The 18,193-nt window shown below is 40.9% G+C and overlaps 1 protein-coding gene across 3 annotated transcripts in view; it reads right to left on the bottom strand.

The window, feature by feature from the left end:
• Positions 1-6,969: 6,969 nt before the first annotated feature.
• mrps9 (mitochondrial ribosomal protein S9) overlaps positions 6,970-18,193 on the bottom strand; it is an 83,892-nt gene continuing 72,668 nt past the window's right edge. For 2 of the 3 annotated variants that reach the window (XM_078221959.1, XM_078221960.1), the window contains 3 exons: positions 11,323-11,431; positions 9,786-9,955; positions 7,273-8,964 (listed from right to left, as the gene is read on the bottom strand). In XM_078221959.1, the coding sequence (XP_078078085.1) occupies positions 8,873-8,964; positions 9,786-9,955; positions 11,323-11,431 (371 nt within the window). In that variant the 3' untranslated portion in view covers positions 7,273-8,872. Of the gene's footprint in view, positions 7,012-7,272; positions 8,965-9,785; positions 9,956-11,322; positions 11,432-18,193 lie in introns of those variants that run through there. The other variant, XR_013498879.1, reaches the window with a different exon arrangement.

The following is an 18,193-nucleotide window of genomic DNA, read 5'->3' as shown; positions in this document are numbered from 1 at the left end:
TGATATACCACAAACAATCCAGTGCTGCCTACCGAAACAAATGATAGCGGGCAACATCAGGTTGAGACACTGACATTTTGATTAATGACCATTCAAGCAAGGTAGTTATAATGTCTGTTAAAGGTTGTGGGTTTTACAGAAAGAAAAGAAGATGGTTTGCACATGTGGATTCAAACAAACACACAACAGGTTTTATTGAAGAGCATCAGAATACAAAACTGAAAGTAAAACAGCAGCCTAACGACATCACCATCAAAACATGTGATCAGCTCTTAAAGCAGACTGCAGCCTTTTAAAATATATAACAGGAGTGGAGAATGTCCAGACATCACAAAAATCAGACCCAATAAGCAATACTTTCATGAAAGTAAAACTGTTGAGAAAATTGGCAAGAGAGAAAAAAGGATTTGTGACCGAGCATTATATTGGCTGAGTATAATTTGTATCACAGGGGGTATTGGATATTCTCAAATAGAAAGCAAAGAGGGTAGGAACATTGGATCAGTGGATTATTTAAGCCATTGAGCTTCTTGTCTTTCAGTGAGATGTTGAATGGTCTGTGACCTAACTCCTGCCATTGCCCCTTATCCCTTTGGCTGACAAAAATCAATCCACTTTTTAAAATTAACAATTGACCGAGCATCAATTGCCATTTGAGGAAGATAGTTCCAAACTTCTACCACTGTCAAGAACAGAAGGTTGGTTAGGGCAAGTTTAGGGCCAGTTATAGATGGCAGAGGGAAGTTATGTGTGGAACCGGAGGAGATTGGTGAAGCATTGAACCAATATTTCTCTTCGGTGTTCACGCAAGGGGACATGAATATAGCTGAGGAGGACACTGGGTTGCAAGGGAGTAGAATAGACAGTATTACAGTTGATAAGGAGGATGTGCAGGATATTCTGGAGGGTCTGAAAATAGATAAATCCCCTGGTCCGGATGGGATTTATCCAAGGATTCTCTGGGAGGCAAGAGAAGTGATTGCAGAGCCTCTGGCTCTGATCTTCAGGTCGTCGTTGGCCTCTGGTATAGTACCAGAAGATTGGAGGTTAGCGAATGTTGTCCCATTGTTTAAGAAGGGGAACAGAGACTTCCCCGGGAATTATAGACCGGTGAGTCTCACTTCTGTTGTCGGCAAGATGTTGGAAAAAATTATAAGGGATAGGATTTATAGTTATTTGGAGAGTAATGAATTGATAGGTGATAGTCAGCATGGTTTTGTGGCAGGTAGGTCGTGCCTTACTAACCTTATTGAGTTTTTTGAGAAAGTGACCAAGGAGGTGGATGGGGGCAAGGCAGTGGACGTGGTATATATGGATTTTAGTAAGGCGTTTGATAAGGTTCACCATGGTAGGCTTCTGCAGAAAATGCAGATGTATGGGATTGGGGGTGATCTAGGAAATTGGATCAGGAATTGGCTAGCGGATAGGAAACAGAGGGTGGTGGTTGATAGTAAATATTCATCATGGAGTGCGGTTACAAGTGGTGTACCTCAGGGATCTGTTTTGGGGCCACTGCTGTTTGTAATATTTATTAATGATCTGGATGAGGGTATAGTTGGGTGGATTAGCAAATTTGCTGATGACACCAAAGTCGGTGGTGTGGTAGACAGTGAGGAAGGGTGTCGTAGTTTGCAGGAAGACTTAGACAGGTTGCAAAGTTGGGCCGAGAGGTGGCGGATGGAGTTTAATGCGGAGAAGTGTGAGGTAATTCACTTTGGTAGGAATAACAGATGTGTTGAGTATAGGGCTAACGGGAGGACTTTGAATAGTGTGGAGGAGCAGAGGGATCTAGGTGTATGTGTGCATAGATCCCTGAAAGTTGGGAATCAAGTAGATAAGGTTGTTAAGAAGGCATATGGTGTCTTGGCGTTTATTGGTAGGGGGATTGAATTTAGGAGTCGTAGCGTTATGTTGCAACTGTACACAACTCTGGTGCGGCCGCACTTGGAGTACTGTGTGCAGTTCTGGTCCCCACATTACAGGAAGGATGTGGAGGCTTTGGAGAGGGTGCAGAGGAGGTTTACCAGGATGTTGCCTGGTATGGAGGGGAGATCCTATGAGGAGAGGCTGAGGGATTTGGGATTGTTTTCGCTGGAAAGGCGGCGGCTAAGAGGGGATCTTATTGAAACATATAAGATGATTAGAGGTTTAGATAGGGTGGATAGTGATAGCCTTTTTCCTCTGATGGAGAAATCCAGCACGAGGGGGCATGGCTTTAAATTGAGGGGGGGTAGTTATAGAACCGATGTCAGGGGTAGGTTCTTTACCCAGAGGGTGGTGAGGGATTGGAATGCCCTGCCAGCATCAGTAGTAAATGCGCCTAGTTTGGGGGCGTTTAAGAGATCCGTAGATAGGTTCATGGACGAAAAGAAATTGGTTTAGGTTGGAGGGTCACAGTTTTTTTTTTTAACTGGTCGGTGCAACATCGTGGGCCGAAGGGCCTGTTCTGCGCTGTAATGTTCTATGTTCTATGTTCTATGTTAGTGAGAAGAAATGTTTCCTAATTTCTCTCCTGAAAGGTCTGGCTTTAATTTTTAGACTCTGTCGCCTAGACTTAGGCACTCTTAACTAAGGAAAGTAGTTTTTTCCCATTATACCTTCTCTGTTCTCCTTAATATCTTGAATAATTTGATCAAACCATTACTTAACCGTCTAAATGTGATAGCATGCAACACTAATTTCTGCTTGTGGCCTGACCCTGAGTTCATCTGTCATCCTGATAAATCCACACTGTGCTCCCTCCAAGGCCAATACAATGTTCCTAAGATGTTTTGCCCAAAATTGCTTACAGTACTCCAGATATTGTCTAATCAAAGCTTTATAAATCTAAAGCATGACTTTAACCCTTCTTACCTCCTTGTATTATAGTTCTCTCAATATAAACACCAACAATCCAGGAACTCACCAAGGCTCCTCAGACAGCGCCTTCCAAATACATGATCACTACCTTCTAGAAGGACAAGGGCGGCAGATACACGGAACACCACCACCTGGAAGTTTCTCTCCAAGCCACTCACCATCTTGACTTGGAAATATATCATTGTTCCTTCACTGTTGTTGGGTCAAAATCCTGGAACACTCTCCCTAACAGCACTGTGGGTCCACCTTTACCACATGGACTTCTGCAACTCATCACCTAATTGCTCTCAAGGGCAATTAGGGATGGATAATAAATGCTGGCATAGCCAGCGAAGTCCACATCCCATGAATGAATTAAAAAAGTTAGCCTTTTTGATTATTATCTGAATTTGATCCATGTACGTGTTCCCCCATGTCTAATTGGACTTGCACTGTTTCTAGCTTTTCACTATTTAGAAATATCCAATTTTAACATTTTTAAATCTGCACTCTGCAAAATATTGTTATTCTCTATAAACATTGAGCCATCCCACAAAGCAAATTAAGACTTTAAAATTGGCCTGTGTGCAGTAGTCTCAGTGCAGCATCAACTAAACAAGGCAATAAACTGATGGAATACTATGGTTATTATTTCAGGGTAATTTAGGCCAGAGCACATATACCCAAATTAGTAAAAATTACTGTTGTGAGTGAAACTCACCCTACATATTCAGTAACATTCAAACTGGACCTATAAACCCGGTTATCCTGAGGAGCAGCAATCATTGTTGGATTACTGCTCTGCTCAAACTTTCCCCTGACTCAACGCTGCACCACATTTCACGTTGGATCTTCCGAACCCAGTTATCCCAGAAATGAGGAGCTCTCATTTCCTTGGAGAGCTCCATTGCAACGGAATTGAGTTGCTGGGGTGACAAGCACATTGCCCCTTGTTACAGTACCAACTGCTAAAATGGTAAGTTTACCGGTCCAGTTTGCATATTACTGAATGAGTAGGGTGGGTATGGCAATAGGTGGGTGAGGTTGGGGGTGGGGAAGGTGGCAATTGGATAAGGTATGTTGGTAGGTGGCTGAGGTGGTAGTGAGGGTGGTTGTGGAGCAGGGAGCTGGGAGTCAGATCTGGAGCTACCTAGGAGTTACAATAGGTTTTTTCTGTCCAACATTTCCTGAGTAACTATTCAGGTAAGTAAATCAAACTGTCCCAAGTCTCTGAGTTGGAGACATTCATGGAGGATCCTGAGGAGCAGGGGAATTCCCCATCGGGAGATCAAACTTCCCGCCCAATTCCCAGGAAGGTCAGCACCTGCGAATGGTGGAGCAGACTCGATGGGCCGAATGGCCTAATTCTGCTCCTCTATCGTATGGTTTTATAGCACGTCAGGACTTCCACAGGATTCTGAAGCGCTTCTTCACTCATACGTCCAGTCTCCAACAATCTGAAACCGGAGGATTTGGGCCAATGTGTTTGCTTGCTATTATATCTGGTCAAATTGGACCATCAGGGGATGAGCATCAAAGGGTAGGTACTGTTCCTTCCCATTGATTTGCATTAATTAGGATATTAAAATAAACAAAAATGTTCTGTCATGCTCTTGTTGCTGAAAGGTTAGTAGCCATTCGATGTACTTTACTGAAAGGATATTTGGTTGTATAGGGTGACACCTAGTGGGAGACTTTTAATGTGCTAAAAATCCAGAGTTCATTTAAAATACAAATTTATACTTTCTTATGTTCAGGGGATATCAACACTGGAGAAAAGAAAACATTTCTACTTTTGGGAAATTGTCAAGCAATCCTGGTGACTATAATGTGGAAAATGACTACACGGGAATAAAACTGTCTGCTAAAGCTTGGTGGGGATAAATCTTGAAGGTTTTATAGGAAAGAGAAGTTTAACGAATGAACTCCCATGAATAGGGTCAATTTTGCAACAGTTAAAGGTTAATTTGCCAACAACGGTGCGGTGATGTTAGGTGTGGAATAGAGGACCAGAGTCAGAGGCTCAAACTCCGTGTTCTAGAGAAGTTACAGCATCGTAGTTGGTAGATTGCAGAGAATGGTGGAATGAAGCCACAGAGGGAATTAAAGGCAATTTTGAATTTATTGCAGAACCAGAAGACAGATCATCCAACAAGGATGGCAGTGATGGATCACTGATATATTGCAGGATAGGCAGGGTTTTGGACACATTGGCTGGGATTTTCTGGCCACACTCGCCCCAAAACCCCACCCGGAGTCAACGGACCGTTGCATGATCCACCTCCCCCACCCCCCCCTCCCACTCGCTACGATTCCCGTGGTGGGCGGGAAAGGTAAATTCTGTACATTGTTTTAACATACTTCAGTCTGGAGATAACAAAAACAGGTATGAGTTTCCAAGGCAGAAGAACTAAGACAGGCAATGTTGAAGTGGAAGAAATTGGCTTTAGTAATGGCAATATCAGCCCAGGGTCAAACAGAATCTAACAATTGCCCCATGACATTACCACCACTGAATCCCCCACTACCAACATCCCAAGAGTTATCATTGACCAGAAACCCAACTGGACAAGCCATATAAATATAGTGGCTACAATAGCAGGTCAGAGGCTAGGCATCCGTGGAGAATAATCCATCTCCTCACTCCCCAAAGCCTACCCACTATCTACAAGGCACAAGTCAGGAGTGTGATGGAATACTATCTACTCGCCTGGATGAGTGCAGCTCCAATAACACTCCAGAAACTTGACACCATCCAGGACAAAACATCCTGCTTGATTGGTATCGCATACACAAACATTCACTCCCTCCACAATCAACAAACAATGGCAACAATGTGTATCATCTACAAGAAGCAGAAACTCAAGATTCCTCAGGCAGCGTCTTCCCAAACCCACAACAGCTACCATCTAGGACAAGGGCAGCAGATTCATGGGAACACCACCACCTGCAAGTTCTCCTCCAAGACACTCACCATCCTGACTTGGGAATATAGCACTGTTCCTTCACGATTACTGGGCCAAAAGCCTGAAACTCCCTCTCCAACAGCAGTGGGTGCATCGAAATCACAGGGACTGCAGCAGTTCAAAAGGCAGCTCATTATCACCTTCTCAAGGGCAATAAATGCTGGCAAAAAAGTCAGGAATGCGCACAGCCCATAAATTAATTTTTAAAATACCAAAATCCTAAGCAAATTGGTTAAGCCTGTGATTGTGAGCAAGGAGAGGAATTGAGTCAGTGGCAAATGGAGCAGGGCTTATGGTAAACGTTAAAGATTAGTTTTTTTTTCAATGTTAAGCTGGGGAAGGTTTTGACTTATATCTGATAGCACAGATGCAATTGAGGAGTTGAAAGAAACTATGGATAGAGCTGGGTGTCATCACTGTATGAGAGTTACTTGACCCAATGTGATACCGTTTTAAATGTCAGGCTCAGCAGTAATACTCATGCCTCCAGTAAAGAGTGTTATGAGTTTTTGGTTCACTCCTGAGACTTGAGCACACAAATCCTTCACCACTAGGTCATTATGACAGCAATACACATTATCAACATGATTCATTGCATGCCAACCTTATTTTGACAGCACTATCTACAACCTGTACTATCAAGGAAAGAACAGCAAATTCCTGAGGTCATCACTGTCCCTAGATCACACCCCACCTTGTAAAATACTTTCCTTCGTAATTTTTGTATTAAAATCCATGAATTCCCTGCCCAATAATATCATAGGAATGTGATCAATACCAGTGACTGAAGTGATGAAAGAAGGTCCACTGTACCACCATACTTAGGACTACCAGTATTGGCAATCAATACGGCCTGCAGCATTACCCAATATCAAATGACATTTTGCTCATCAAATTTTGTTCTCCTAAGACCAAGTACAATTTATTCTATTGTGTGGACTCTTCAATTCATTTATATCCTGAGTAATCAATCCACAAAGTTACATTCTGCTTGAAAAGTAAGTGAAACAAAGCTCCAGCAGATCTAGGAAACTCTTCACCTTGCATTGTTCCATCATTACTCAGTTACTGATGGGATAAAATGTCAATGACATTCTCTACAAAACTGAAAGCACAATCATCATCTCACCAATAGGTTCAGTAAGAAGTCTCAGAACACCAGGTTAAAGTCCAACAGGTTTATTTGGAATCACGAACTTTCGGAGAGCTGCTCCTTCCTCAGGTGAGTGGAGTCACTCCACTCACCCGAGGAAGGAGCAGCGCTCCGAAAGCAAATAAATTTCCCCAGCAGGAAGAATAGCTGGAGCATGATAGATATTAGTCAACTTCTCAATCATTTATCAGGAAACTATTACCAATCATCCCCGTCATGTTGAGCAACAGATATTCCCTTACTTGATACAGGAGCAAATATTTGTACAAACTGAATGTCATAAGGTTCAGCTATATGCATAGAATGAAGACAAACCAAAAGCAATTTGTTTTTATATTGTGCCTTGCAGGATACCCCAAAATGATTCACAGGAAATTAAATACTTTTAAAATGTAGTCTCTGTTCAACAGCAACCACACAAACAGTGTAAATGATCAAGTAACATGTTAGTGATATAACAGAAAATGCTGGAAATACACAGGTCTGAATGTTGCATTATGAAGAAATGTCATAGACCTTCTGTTTCTCTCTCCACAGATGTTATTTCTGGTTTTATTTCAGATTTTCATTCATGATATTTTGCTTTTGTAAAATGTTAGTGGTGATAGTGGAGGGATAAATGTCGGCCAATATGTCAGGAATACTCTATCGCTCAGCATTATCATGGGACCTTTTATTCTCCTAGTGCTGCACTGAAGTGTCCATCTGGATTATGTGCTCAAGACTCTTGAACCATGACCTTCGTGTCCAGAAGGGAGTACCACCATGGAGCCAAGGGTGACACCTACGACTAAAGATGATTTTTCACAAGTTGTGCCTGATTGTTCAGAAATTGTTTCTGGTGTGAATATTTCTTTTTACACAGTATGATTCTAGACACAAAATGATTTGGACAGGTTTAAATCACTATCTCCTTATATACTGGACAAAAATTGAAGATTGTATTTGAAAGTCTCAACACTGTTGAACAGGGAGCCTCATCTGGGAATTTCCTTGGGACCATCACCAAAGTTTGCAAAAAGCAGAGCCAACATTTAACAAGACACTGGAAGCTGTGTGTCATTTGTTGGCAGAAGGTAATGTTGAATGATATGTTTCAAAATAGATTCTGGTGCTTAACTTCTGTTGCCTAAAACAGCACTATCTTTTAAAGACTAGAAAATCATTCATGTCTACATGAGTCACTTGATACAAATTGCCTTCCTACAGTGCTTACAAATTTAAACAGCAGAGTCTGACGATCAAAACTTTTAATACAATGTTGTAGCACAACAAACAAAAAATTGAGATAAGCAGAAATCAGATACGACACCAAAAAAACAAATTTCCTACTTAAACAAAACAAAAGAAAAAAATTATGCAAATAATGGAATTAAAAAAGAACAATGCCTCTTGGCATTGGATCCACAAAAAAAGTGATACAAAGAACAGTTTGAGATGTGTTCAACAAGGATCATCAAATAGTTACACTGAAGTAGATTTTCAACTTGTCATCTGGGGTAAAAATGGCATTGCGGATTGGCTGCTCATTATAGAAACTGGGCATTTTAACCTGGTGAAGTGTGTAGACCAGTAAAGAAACATATAATAAAATATACAAAACAAACATGTGATAAAATATACCAGTGGAAAGTATTAAATGTTCTCGGTGTCAACAAATACAGCATTTTTACAGCCTAATAAAGGATTTAAAAAAATATATAAATGTTTGAAAGGTTCATTCCTAGAATTGTTGTAGATAAATAAAACCATAGGTAGACTTTATTCTCATGTGCAGGAAATTGAGGTCTGAGACAATAATGATCTTGCAAGCCCTCAAAACTGTTTGAGCAGGTGTCCATACTACAGGTCTTGTTGGGAGTTCTGCTTCTGATTTCAAACCACCTCAGGGTTGCTGTACAGGAAAAACCACTGATTAACGTTTCTTCCATGTGAACTTCCTGCGGGCTCCCTCCTGACCAGGCTTCTTCCGCTCTCTCACACGAGGATCAGGAGTCAGCAAGCCAGCTGCAAACAGTTGAAAAAAAAGTGAATGCAAAAGGTTAACATTTTAGCTAAAAGAATTCCCAAAGGTATTGATGCTAATTTTTACTTCTCTTTATGAAATTATGTAAATGGGAAAAGAATCTAATACACATTGCAAGTTAAACCAGTTCTAAATTTGAAATTCTTCAATGTTGCAGTGGTTTTCTCCATTAACTGCATACAATTATGCACTGATTAATACTCATACCTGCATAAAATAAATGTTCATCCTGGTTTAAAAATATACACGACACATTGGTGTATAAAGAATCCACGATCTCCGGAGAAGGTGGAAGTGGCATCCATGCCAGAGATCAGCTGCAATACTGCTTTTTGTTTTAAATCCATCTTCCAAGGATGTAGTTTATTAAGGATTTGTGATGTGCCTAAGATGCTAGTTCTACAGTAACTTGTGCTCAAAGCCATTCATCATTATTTCTTAAATAATTGCAACCAGTCTCTAAACTAGTTGCTACCAATTTTACTTCAACAAAAGTAATACAAAAATTGGATGACAAAGTTGGCACAATTAATTTCATGTCAGTCTTCTCCTTATCTCTCTTTCCCCCCACAAACTTTCATTTTACTGAACCAAATACAAACGATTATATCCATTTAAAAATTAGCATCAGAACACAGGACAGAAAAATACTCAGCAAGAGGTTGGTACTTTTTTTTTGAGCTGGATATTTTAAACTTTGTCTCGATCTAATTGGAAAGGAAAGGCTGCCATGTAGCAATATTTGCAACCAGCAGGAACCAGATATAAATTATTTTGGAATTTAAACTGAGATTTTAGTTACCTTGTCTCATGGATTCCACCTCTTTCTCAGTGATAAAGCTAAGCAGGGCCCTTGAAGCAGCCAAACGAATAGCTCCTGCCTGTGCAGACACGCCACCTGCATATACTGTACATTCCATGTCATGCATCCCTAGTCGGTCCAGGAACTGGAAAGGGAACATCAATTGTTCTCTGGAAATCATGGGGAAAATATGTTAAAACAAAAGTATTGTACTTATATCGATAATATAAATGCATTTCCCGTGGCACAACTCATGGCGAGTCAGAGATTGCACATTGCGATATAGGAGGTGCTGGTTAATGAATGAAAGTTGAAGCATGCACTCAAACAGTTCAATATTTTGTGACTGGTTCCTCCAAAATTTGAACCAGTAATTCTGTGACACTGAATATGCAAAAAACTGAATGTATTGTTCATTGATAATTATATTTTAATAAATTATATACATTGTTTTCCTCACTCAAGACAGAAGAATTAAACTGGTTTCCTTCACATTATAGCTACATAAATAAATCTGAGCTGATATGTTATAAATTCAATTCAAATCACTTAAATATAGTTTGAAACATCCTGTTAATATAGTTAGATATATCCTGTTACCTTGGATAAAGTTTTTAAAGGTCACATTGGTTTTAGAATACTAATAATGGCTTCCATTACTGGATAGAGGAAGGATCAGCAGCTGGCAAGAACTGGTGCTTTGAATGGTCAGTCTCATTAAAAATGAATTCTCCCTCAGGTTTGTTAATCGCTTGGATATTATCCTTTGCAGCTAAATTGCAGGACCCAACAGTGCTCCCAAAACCCATTCAATTCTTTAACCAAAGGAAAATTAAACTCTTGGTGATACGATGCTCTTCCTACTTTAATGGCTTAAAGGAACACTGCAAAATGAGCATTATACAGTACAGTATACACCAGTGTCCTGTCACAAACAATGCCACAAGAGATCCTTTGGTGTATGTAAGTGCATGTGTTACATATGATGTGCACTTGTCAATCACATTTCAGCACTTTCACTTCCTCTGTTGCACCTCATTTTTTAAATTCCATTTACAATTTTATAACCATCAAGAATTGTTCAACAAATTTCCACCAATTTACCAAAAAAACATATAAATCACTCAAAATATTTTTGGCCACTATCTTGGTTCATCCCTAAGCTCAGGTACTTTGAGACTGTTTTTCAAGTATTAACATAAAGTGCTTCTATAACAGCAAAATACTGCAGGTGCTGCAGATCTGAAATAAAAACAGAAAATGCTGGAAATACTCAGCAAGTACAACCTGGAATTATTTTCTATGCTATTGTATATTCGTAGTAAACCTATTGCATTTTCACAGGAAAAGGATTTGTAGGCGGCAAAAACAATAGCTACATTTGAAAACAAAACACATGATATGCTTTGTAATTTTTTAAATCCTCTTTCCCAAATCTGCCCATTATATACTTGCTCTGAAGCAAGTTTTCTTTGATGTCAAAGTGTTGCAGAAGAAAATATTTGTACCATCCCACTGGAAACCATTAGATGATTACCTTTCCTGTAGTGATGGAAAGTATAGCAAATAGTCCACTCCATTCACTGTTATCTTTCCACTTCCATGATCTTGTACAATGACTGTGGCTTTTGCTGTTTTTCTTTGACCTAGAGTTAAGAGCAATTATGATTACTGTAGGAGCGTTTCTCCTTTGTATGTTGAACCAAGCTTGGAAAATAAAGAAACATCTTTAACCAGAGTACTGTCTCCATAAGTCTGTGCGTTAGCTGAGCCATAATTAAGTGAAAGCCAGCATAATACAGTCTCTGAAAAACACTCCTCCATTTACTATCACAATTCTGTTTCAATTTCTACTCATTTAAGTACACCTAACAAAAAAAAAATCCTTTGGCCAAGAGATTTTTTTTTCAGAAGCTGTTAAATTAGTTGTTCACTCACTCGTGTTAAGTTCAAAATTTTTACACTTTATTTATTAAAATAGGAATCAATCCATTGTTTTTTTCTGGAAGAAAGAAACAATTTACTGCCCAGGACGATGAGCTTTTTTATCTCCCGAGGCTAATATCTCGTAACTGCTTTGAAACTGTTTCAAAAAGGTTATTTTTCTAAAATGTTGAAAACTTCTATAAAAAGAGAACTCCCTCATCCGTGAGGCCAAGTGCCCTGCCCTGATTTTTTTTTTTTTAAAAAAGGAGCAGCATGTCCAATCTCAATTACTGCTGAATTGAAATACTTCCGAGACATCAAATCATAGACTCCAGAGGAAAGGAATGCAGACGTGAAGGAGTTCGGAAGCAGAGAAGCAAGGGAGAATATAGAGCAAGGTCGTGGGAGCAGACCCCAATCAGACAGCCAGGTGAGAGAGAACAGCAGAATGACAGAGTGTAGAGATCAGGAAGCAAGGTTCAGACAAAGCGTAAAGTGACAACAGCACAAGGGAAGCTGATTGGTAAGTAACTAGTGGTTTTTTAAAAAATTGTTGCGTTTATGTTACGTTTAATTAGGAGTTACATATTTAGAATCATGGCAGGGTGACTTAGTCATGATGTGCAGATGCCAGTGTTGGACTGGGGTAAACACAGTAAGAAGTCTCACAACACCAGGTTAAAGTCCAACAGGTTTATTTGGTAGCACAGGCCACTGGCTTTCGGAGCGCTGCCCCTTCATCAGGTGAGTGGGAGTTCTGTTCACAAACAGGGCACATAAAGGCACAAACTCAATTTACAAAATAATGGTTGGAATGCGAGTCTTTCACGACAACGCAGAGTCGCTGAGCTGAGACTGATAGCCAAGTTCCGCACACGAGGACGGCCTCAACCGGGATCTTGGGTTCATGTCACACTATCTGTAACCCCCACAACTTGACTGGGCTTGCAAAATCTCACTAACTGTCTTGGCTGGAGACAATACACATCTCCTTAACCTGTGCTTAATCCTCTCTCCACTCACATTGTCTGTACCTTTAAGACTTGATTACCTGTAAAGACTCGCATTCCAACCATTATTTTGTAAATTGAGTTTGCGTCCTCATATGCCCTGTTTGTGAACAGAACTCCCACTCACCTGATGAAGGGCCAGCGCTCCGAAAGCTAGTGGCTTGTGCTACCAAATAAACCTATTGGATTTTAACCTGGTGTTGAGAGACTTCTTACAGGGTGACTTAGTCCCATTGAATGTACTTCCTGTGCTTGTGAGAACTTCAGGATGCTTCCCGTTGCATGTACAACCACAAGTACAGGAAATGTAGTCAGCTGGAGATCCAGGTTTCAGAGTTTGTACAACAGCTCGTGTCACTGCCATGCACCACTCATAGCTCAGTTATATGGGTGTGGGGAAGCAGAAAGATCGGGGATGCAGTAGTTCTAGGAAATGCAATAGTTAGGGGAACAACAGGGTAATTCAGTGGTTGCAGGTGTAATTCCAGAATGGTATGTTGCCTTACTGATGTCTGAGTCCAGAATGTCATTGAACGGCTGCAGAAACATTCCAAGGGGTGAGGTTCAACAGCCAGAGGCCCTGGTCCATATTAGTACCAATTACATGGTAGAAAACAGGATAATATCCTGCAGGGAATTTTTTCTGAGCTAAGAAACAGATTACTTAGTATCTTTTGTAATTATGCTTATTAATAGCCAGACCGCTCCCAGTACCAGGCGTTAGTGAGGATAGAAATAGGTGGATGAAGTAGATGAACATATGGCTGTAGAGATGGTGCAGGAGGGAAGGGAATTGCTGTAGCATTCTGTGGGTGGTGGAAACGTACAGGCCAGACAGGTTGCAGCTCAATAGAGCTGGGACCAATGTCCCTGACGAGTGGTTTGCAAGTTGTGTGGGGGAAATTTAAAACTAATTTGACAGGGGATGGAGATGTAGAAAGGAGAAACAAGGCGCACAAAGTATCGAGGGTGACAGAAAGCAATAGGGATGGAAATAGTTAGGTTGTAGATGGGATCAGACTAAGAGAAATCAAGGGTGGGGGGGGGGGGTGGGAGATCTAAGATTGATTTGAAGTGCATGTGTGTAAACACAAAGTGCGGTTAATGTTAGTATGCTGTAGGCACAAATAGCCACATGGGAATGTGATTTGTGCAAAATAATAGACCTGGTTCCATAAAGGGTAGGTTTGGGCACTAAATATTCTTGGATACTGGGTAAAGAAGGGAAAAAAAGGAGGGAGGGTGGCAGTAAAATATGATAAAAAATAAAAATAGTACAGTGCTGGAGGAGAGTGGGTATCCTGGAGGAGCCATGGACAGACGTCAGGCTGACTAATACATCAGAGTATTAATAAATTAGTAAAGCATGTAGTATTAATACTACATGCTTTACTAACTGTCCTCTTCACCTGTCTTGCCAACTTCAATGATCTATGCACATATATACCCAGGTTCCTCTGTTCCTGCACATCCTTAAGAATTTTACCCTTTATTTTATATTGTCTCTCCATGTTCTTCATGCCAAATTGCATCACCTCACACTTCTCTACCCACTCCACCAACTTGTCTTTTTGAAGTTCTATACTGTCTTTTTCACAATTTATACTACTTCCAAGTTTTTTGTCAAGCACACTTTGAAATTGTCACACCAAGATCTAGATCATTAATATACATCAGGAAAAGGAAGGGTCCCAATACTGACCCTTGGCAAACACCACTACAAACTTTCCTCCAGCCCGAATAAACATTACTTGACCGTTACTCTCTGCTTCCTATTATTCAGCCAATTTTGTATCCACATTGCTGGTGTACTTTACCAAGGAAGATAATGCTATCAAAGTCATTGTAAAGAAGAGGCAATTGAGATACTGGGTGGGCCAAAAAGTGATAAAGGGGAGTACTGGAAAAGTTGACTGTACCTAAAATAGAATGGTCTCCAGAATCCAAATAGGATGCATCAGAGGATGCTGAGGAAAGTAGGTGTGGAAATTTCCTTAATTTTCCAAGAGAGACATGTTTCAGAGGACTGGAAATAGAAAATGTTAACCTCTGGTTCAAAAAAGGATGCAATGATATTCTCAGTAACTACAGGCCAGTCAATTTAACCCTGGGTGGTAGGAAAGACTTTTGAAACAATAATCTGCGGCAAAATTAACAGTTCCTTGCGCATGTGTGGATTAATTAAGGAAAACCAACATAGATTTGTTAAAGGCAAATCATGTTGAACCAACTTGATTGAGTTTCTTACAGAAGTAAATAAGAGGTTGATGATGGTAATGCGATGAGGGTAATGCAGCTGATGTGGTCTTTAAGGCCTTTCAGCAGTGATTTGACAAAGTTAAAGCCCCTGGATTAAAAGGGGCGGTGTCAGCATAGATATGAAAATGGCTAAGCGACAGGAAAGTGTTGCGGTGAATGATTGTTAGGAAGCAGTAGTAATGTTCTCCAGGGGTCAGTACTATTAGTGCTTTTTGTGATGTACATTAATGACTTGGACTTGAGTGTACAGGGTGCAAATATTTGCAAATGACACACAATGTGAAAGTATTGTGAAGTGTGTAGAGGATAGTGATGAACTGAAATAGGATTTTGATAGGCGGAGAATGGCAAGTATGAAATTTAATGCAGAGAAGTATGAAGTGATATATTTTGGTAGGAAGAGGACATGGCTATATAAACTGAAGTGTAAAATTCTATAGGGGATGCAGAACTGAGACTGGGATACATATGTGCACAAATCGTTAAAGGTGATAGGGTAAGTTGAAAAAGCAATTTTAAAATAACAAGGAATCTTGCGTGTTATAAACAAAGGCATAGAGTACTTATTGTAAAACTCAAAAAAGCAGATGTTTGACCCCAACTGGAGTAGTCTGAACAGTTTTGAGCATTTTACTGAAGGGAGAATGTGTAAGTCTTAGAAACAGTGCAGAAGAAATTTACTAGAATGGTTCCAGGGAAGAGGGACTTCAGTTACAATAATGGATTGGATTAATGCCGTTGTTCTCCTTACAACAGAGAACATTGAGAGATTTGAGGAGTCTAGACTGGAAGAATCTGTTCCCTTGGTGGAAGGACCAGGAACCAAAGGACACAGATTAAAGATGTCTGGCAAAAGAAGCAAAGGTGACGAGGTTATATTTTGTCATGCAGCACGTGGTTATGATTTGGTTGCATTGTCTATGTGCCAATGTCAATCATGGCTTTTAAATGGGAATTAAGTATCAGAAAGGAAAAACATTACTACATGAAATGGACATGGGGAGTAGGACTGGCTGGATCTCTCTTGCAGAAAGTTGGTACGATCTTGATGGGCTACATGGACTCTTGTCATGCTGTAAAGCATTCTATGATTATTCTATTCTGAGAACATAATATGGCACTCTAAAAATGCAGGCTTGTAGTATAGGTACAGTGGCTGCACGATCGAATTATTCTCAAAATAATGTGTTGGAAATTTTGAATAGCATCAAGATAGATAAGTCGCCGGGACAGGATGGGATGTACCCCAGGTTACCGTGGGAGGCGAGGGAAGAGATTGCAGAGCCTCTGGTGATGATCTTTGCGTCGTCGATGGAGACGGGAGAGGTTCCGGAGGATTGCGGATGTGGTTCCTATATTCAAGAAAGGGAATAGGGATAGCCCAGGAAATTACCGACCAGTGAGTCTAACTTCAGTGGTTGGTAAATTGATGGAGAAGATCCTGAGGGACAGGATTTATGAACATTTAGAGAAGTTTAGTATGCTCAAAAGTAGTCAGCACGGCTTTGTCAAAGGCAAATCGTCCCTTACGAGCCTGGTGGAGTTCTTTGAAAATGTGACTAAACACGATGACGAAGGAAAAGTGGTAGATGTGGTTTACATGGACTTCAGCAAGGCGTTTGATAAGGTCCCCCATGCAAAACTTCTCGAGAAAGTGAGAAGGCATGGGATCCAAGGGGCTGTTGCCTTGTGGATCCAGAACCGGCTTGCCTGCAGAAGGCAGAGAGTGGTTGTAGATGGGTCTTTTTCTGAATGGAGGTCGGTCACCAGTGAAGTGCCCCAGGGATCTGTTCTGGGACCCTTGCTGTTTGTCATTTTCATAAATGACCTGGATGAGGAAGTGGAGGGATGGGTTGGTAAGTTTGCCGACGACACGAAGGTTGGTGGTGTTGTGGATAGGTTGGAGGGATGTCAGAAGCTGCAGCGTGACACAGATAGGATGCAAGACTGGGCAGAGAAGTGGCAGATGGACTTCAACCCAGATAAATGTGTAGTGGTCCGTTTTGGCAGGTCAAATGGGATGAAGGAGTATAATATCAAGGGTAAGACTCTTAGCAGTGTAGAGGATCAGAAGGACCATGGGGTCCGGGTCCATAGGACTCTTAAATCGGCCTTGCAGGTAGAGGAGGTGGTTAAGGCGGCGTATGGTGTGCTGGCCTTCATCAATCGAGGGATTGAGTTTAGGAGTCGGCAGATAATGATGCAGCTTTATAAGACCCTCGTCAGACCCCACTTAGAGCACGGTGCTCAGTTCTGGTCACCTCATTACAGGAAGGATGTAGAAATTATTGAAAGGGTGCAGAGAAGATTTACAAGGATGTTGCCTGGATTGGGTGGCATGCCTTATGAGGATAGGTTGAGGGAGCTCGGTCTTTTCTCCTTGGAGACACGAAGGATGAGAGGTGAGCTGATAGAGGTGTACAAGATGTTGAGAGGTATAGATCGGGTGGATTCTCAGAGGCTTTTTCCCAGGGCTGAAATGGCTGCTACGAGAGGGCACAGGTTTAAGGTGCTGGAGAGTAGGTACAGAGGAGATGTCAGGGGTAAGTTTTTCACTCAGAAGGTGGTGGGTGAGTGGAATCGGCTGCCGTCAATGGTGGTGGAGGCAAACTCAATAGGGTCTTTTAAGAGACTTCTGGATGAGTAATGGGACTTAATAGGATTGAGGGGCCTAGGTAGGTAGGGACATGACCAGCGCAACTTGTGGGCCGTAGGGCCTGTTTGTGCTGTAGTTTTTCTATGTTCCATGTTCTAAAAGAGAGAAAGGATATTTCAGACACACAGATTTCCTCAAAGGTCTGTAGAGACTATTTTCCAATACCAAGTCTTCTAGTCTCAAATGCCTACAGATTAGATATAATCTGATTGAATGATGAAAACTAGTTTGAGAAGCTGAACAACCTACTCTGGTTTTAATGTCACTCCCCAGAATTCTATGAACCAGTCTCTAAGTATTTGTCTATGATTTACTATTCTAAATGTAGTCACTGTTATGAAGGCAAACATGGCAGTTAATTTGAGGACAGGAAGGTCTGACAAACAGCAAGGAATATAAATAACTGGTTAGTGTTTTTAACAATGTCAAGCCAACATCAATGGGATGAGAATGGAGCTGGCTTAGATCAAATGGAATCAAAGTTTGCCAGACAAAATAGTATCTGAACAATGGGATGCCTTTAGAGGGCAATTAGTTTGGGCACAGACATGGTATAT

Source organism: Mustelus asterias, chromosome 10 (assembly GCF_964213995.1).
Source record: "Mustelus asterias chromosome 10, sMusAst1.hap1.1, whole genome shotgun sequence".
In the NCBI taxonomy this organism is placed as follows: domain Eukaryota; kingdom Metazoa; phylum Chordata; class Chondrichthyes; order Carcharhiniformes; family Triakidae; genus Mustelus; species Mustelus asterias.
The sequence above is the reverse complement of the archived record's forward strand: the minus strand, read 5'-3'. Positions and strand labels throughout refer to the sequence as shown.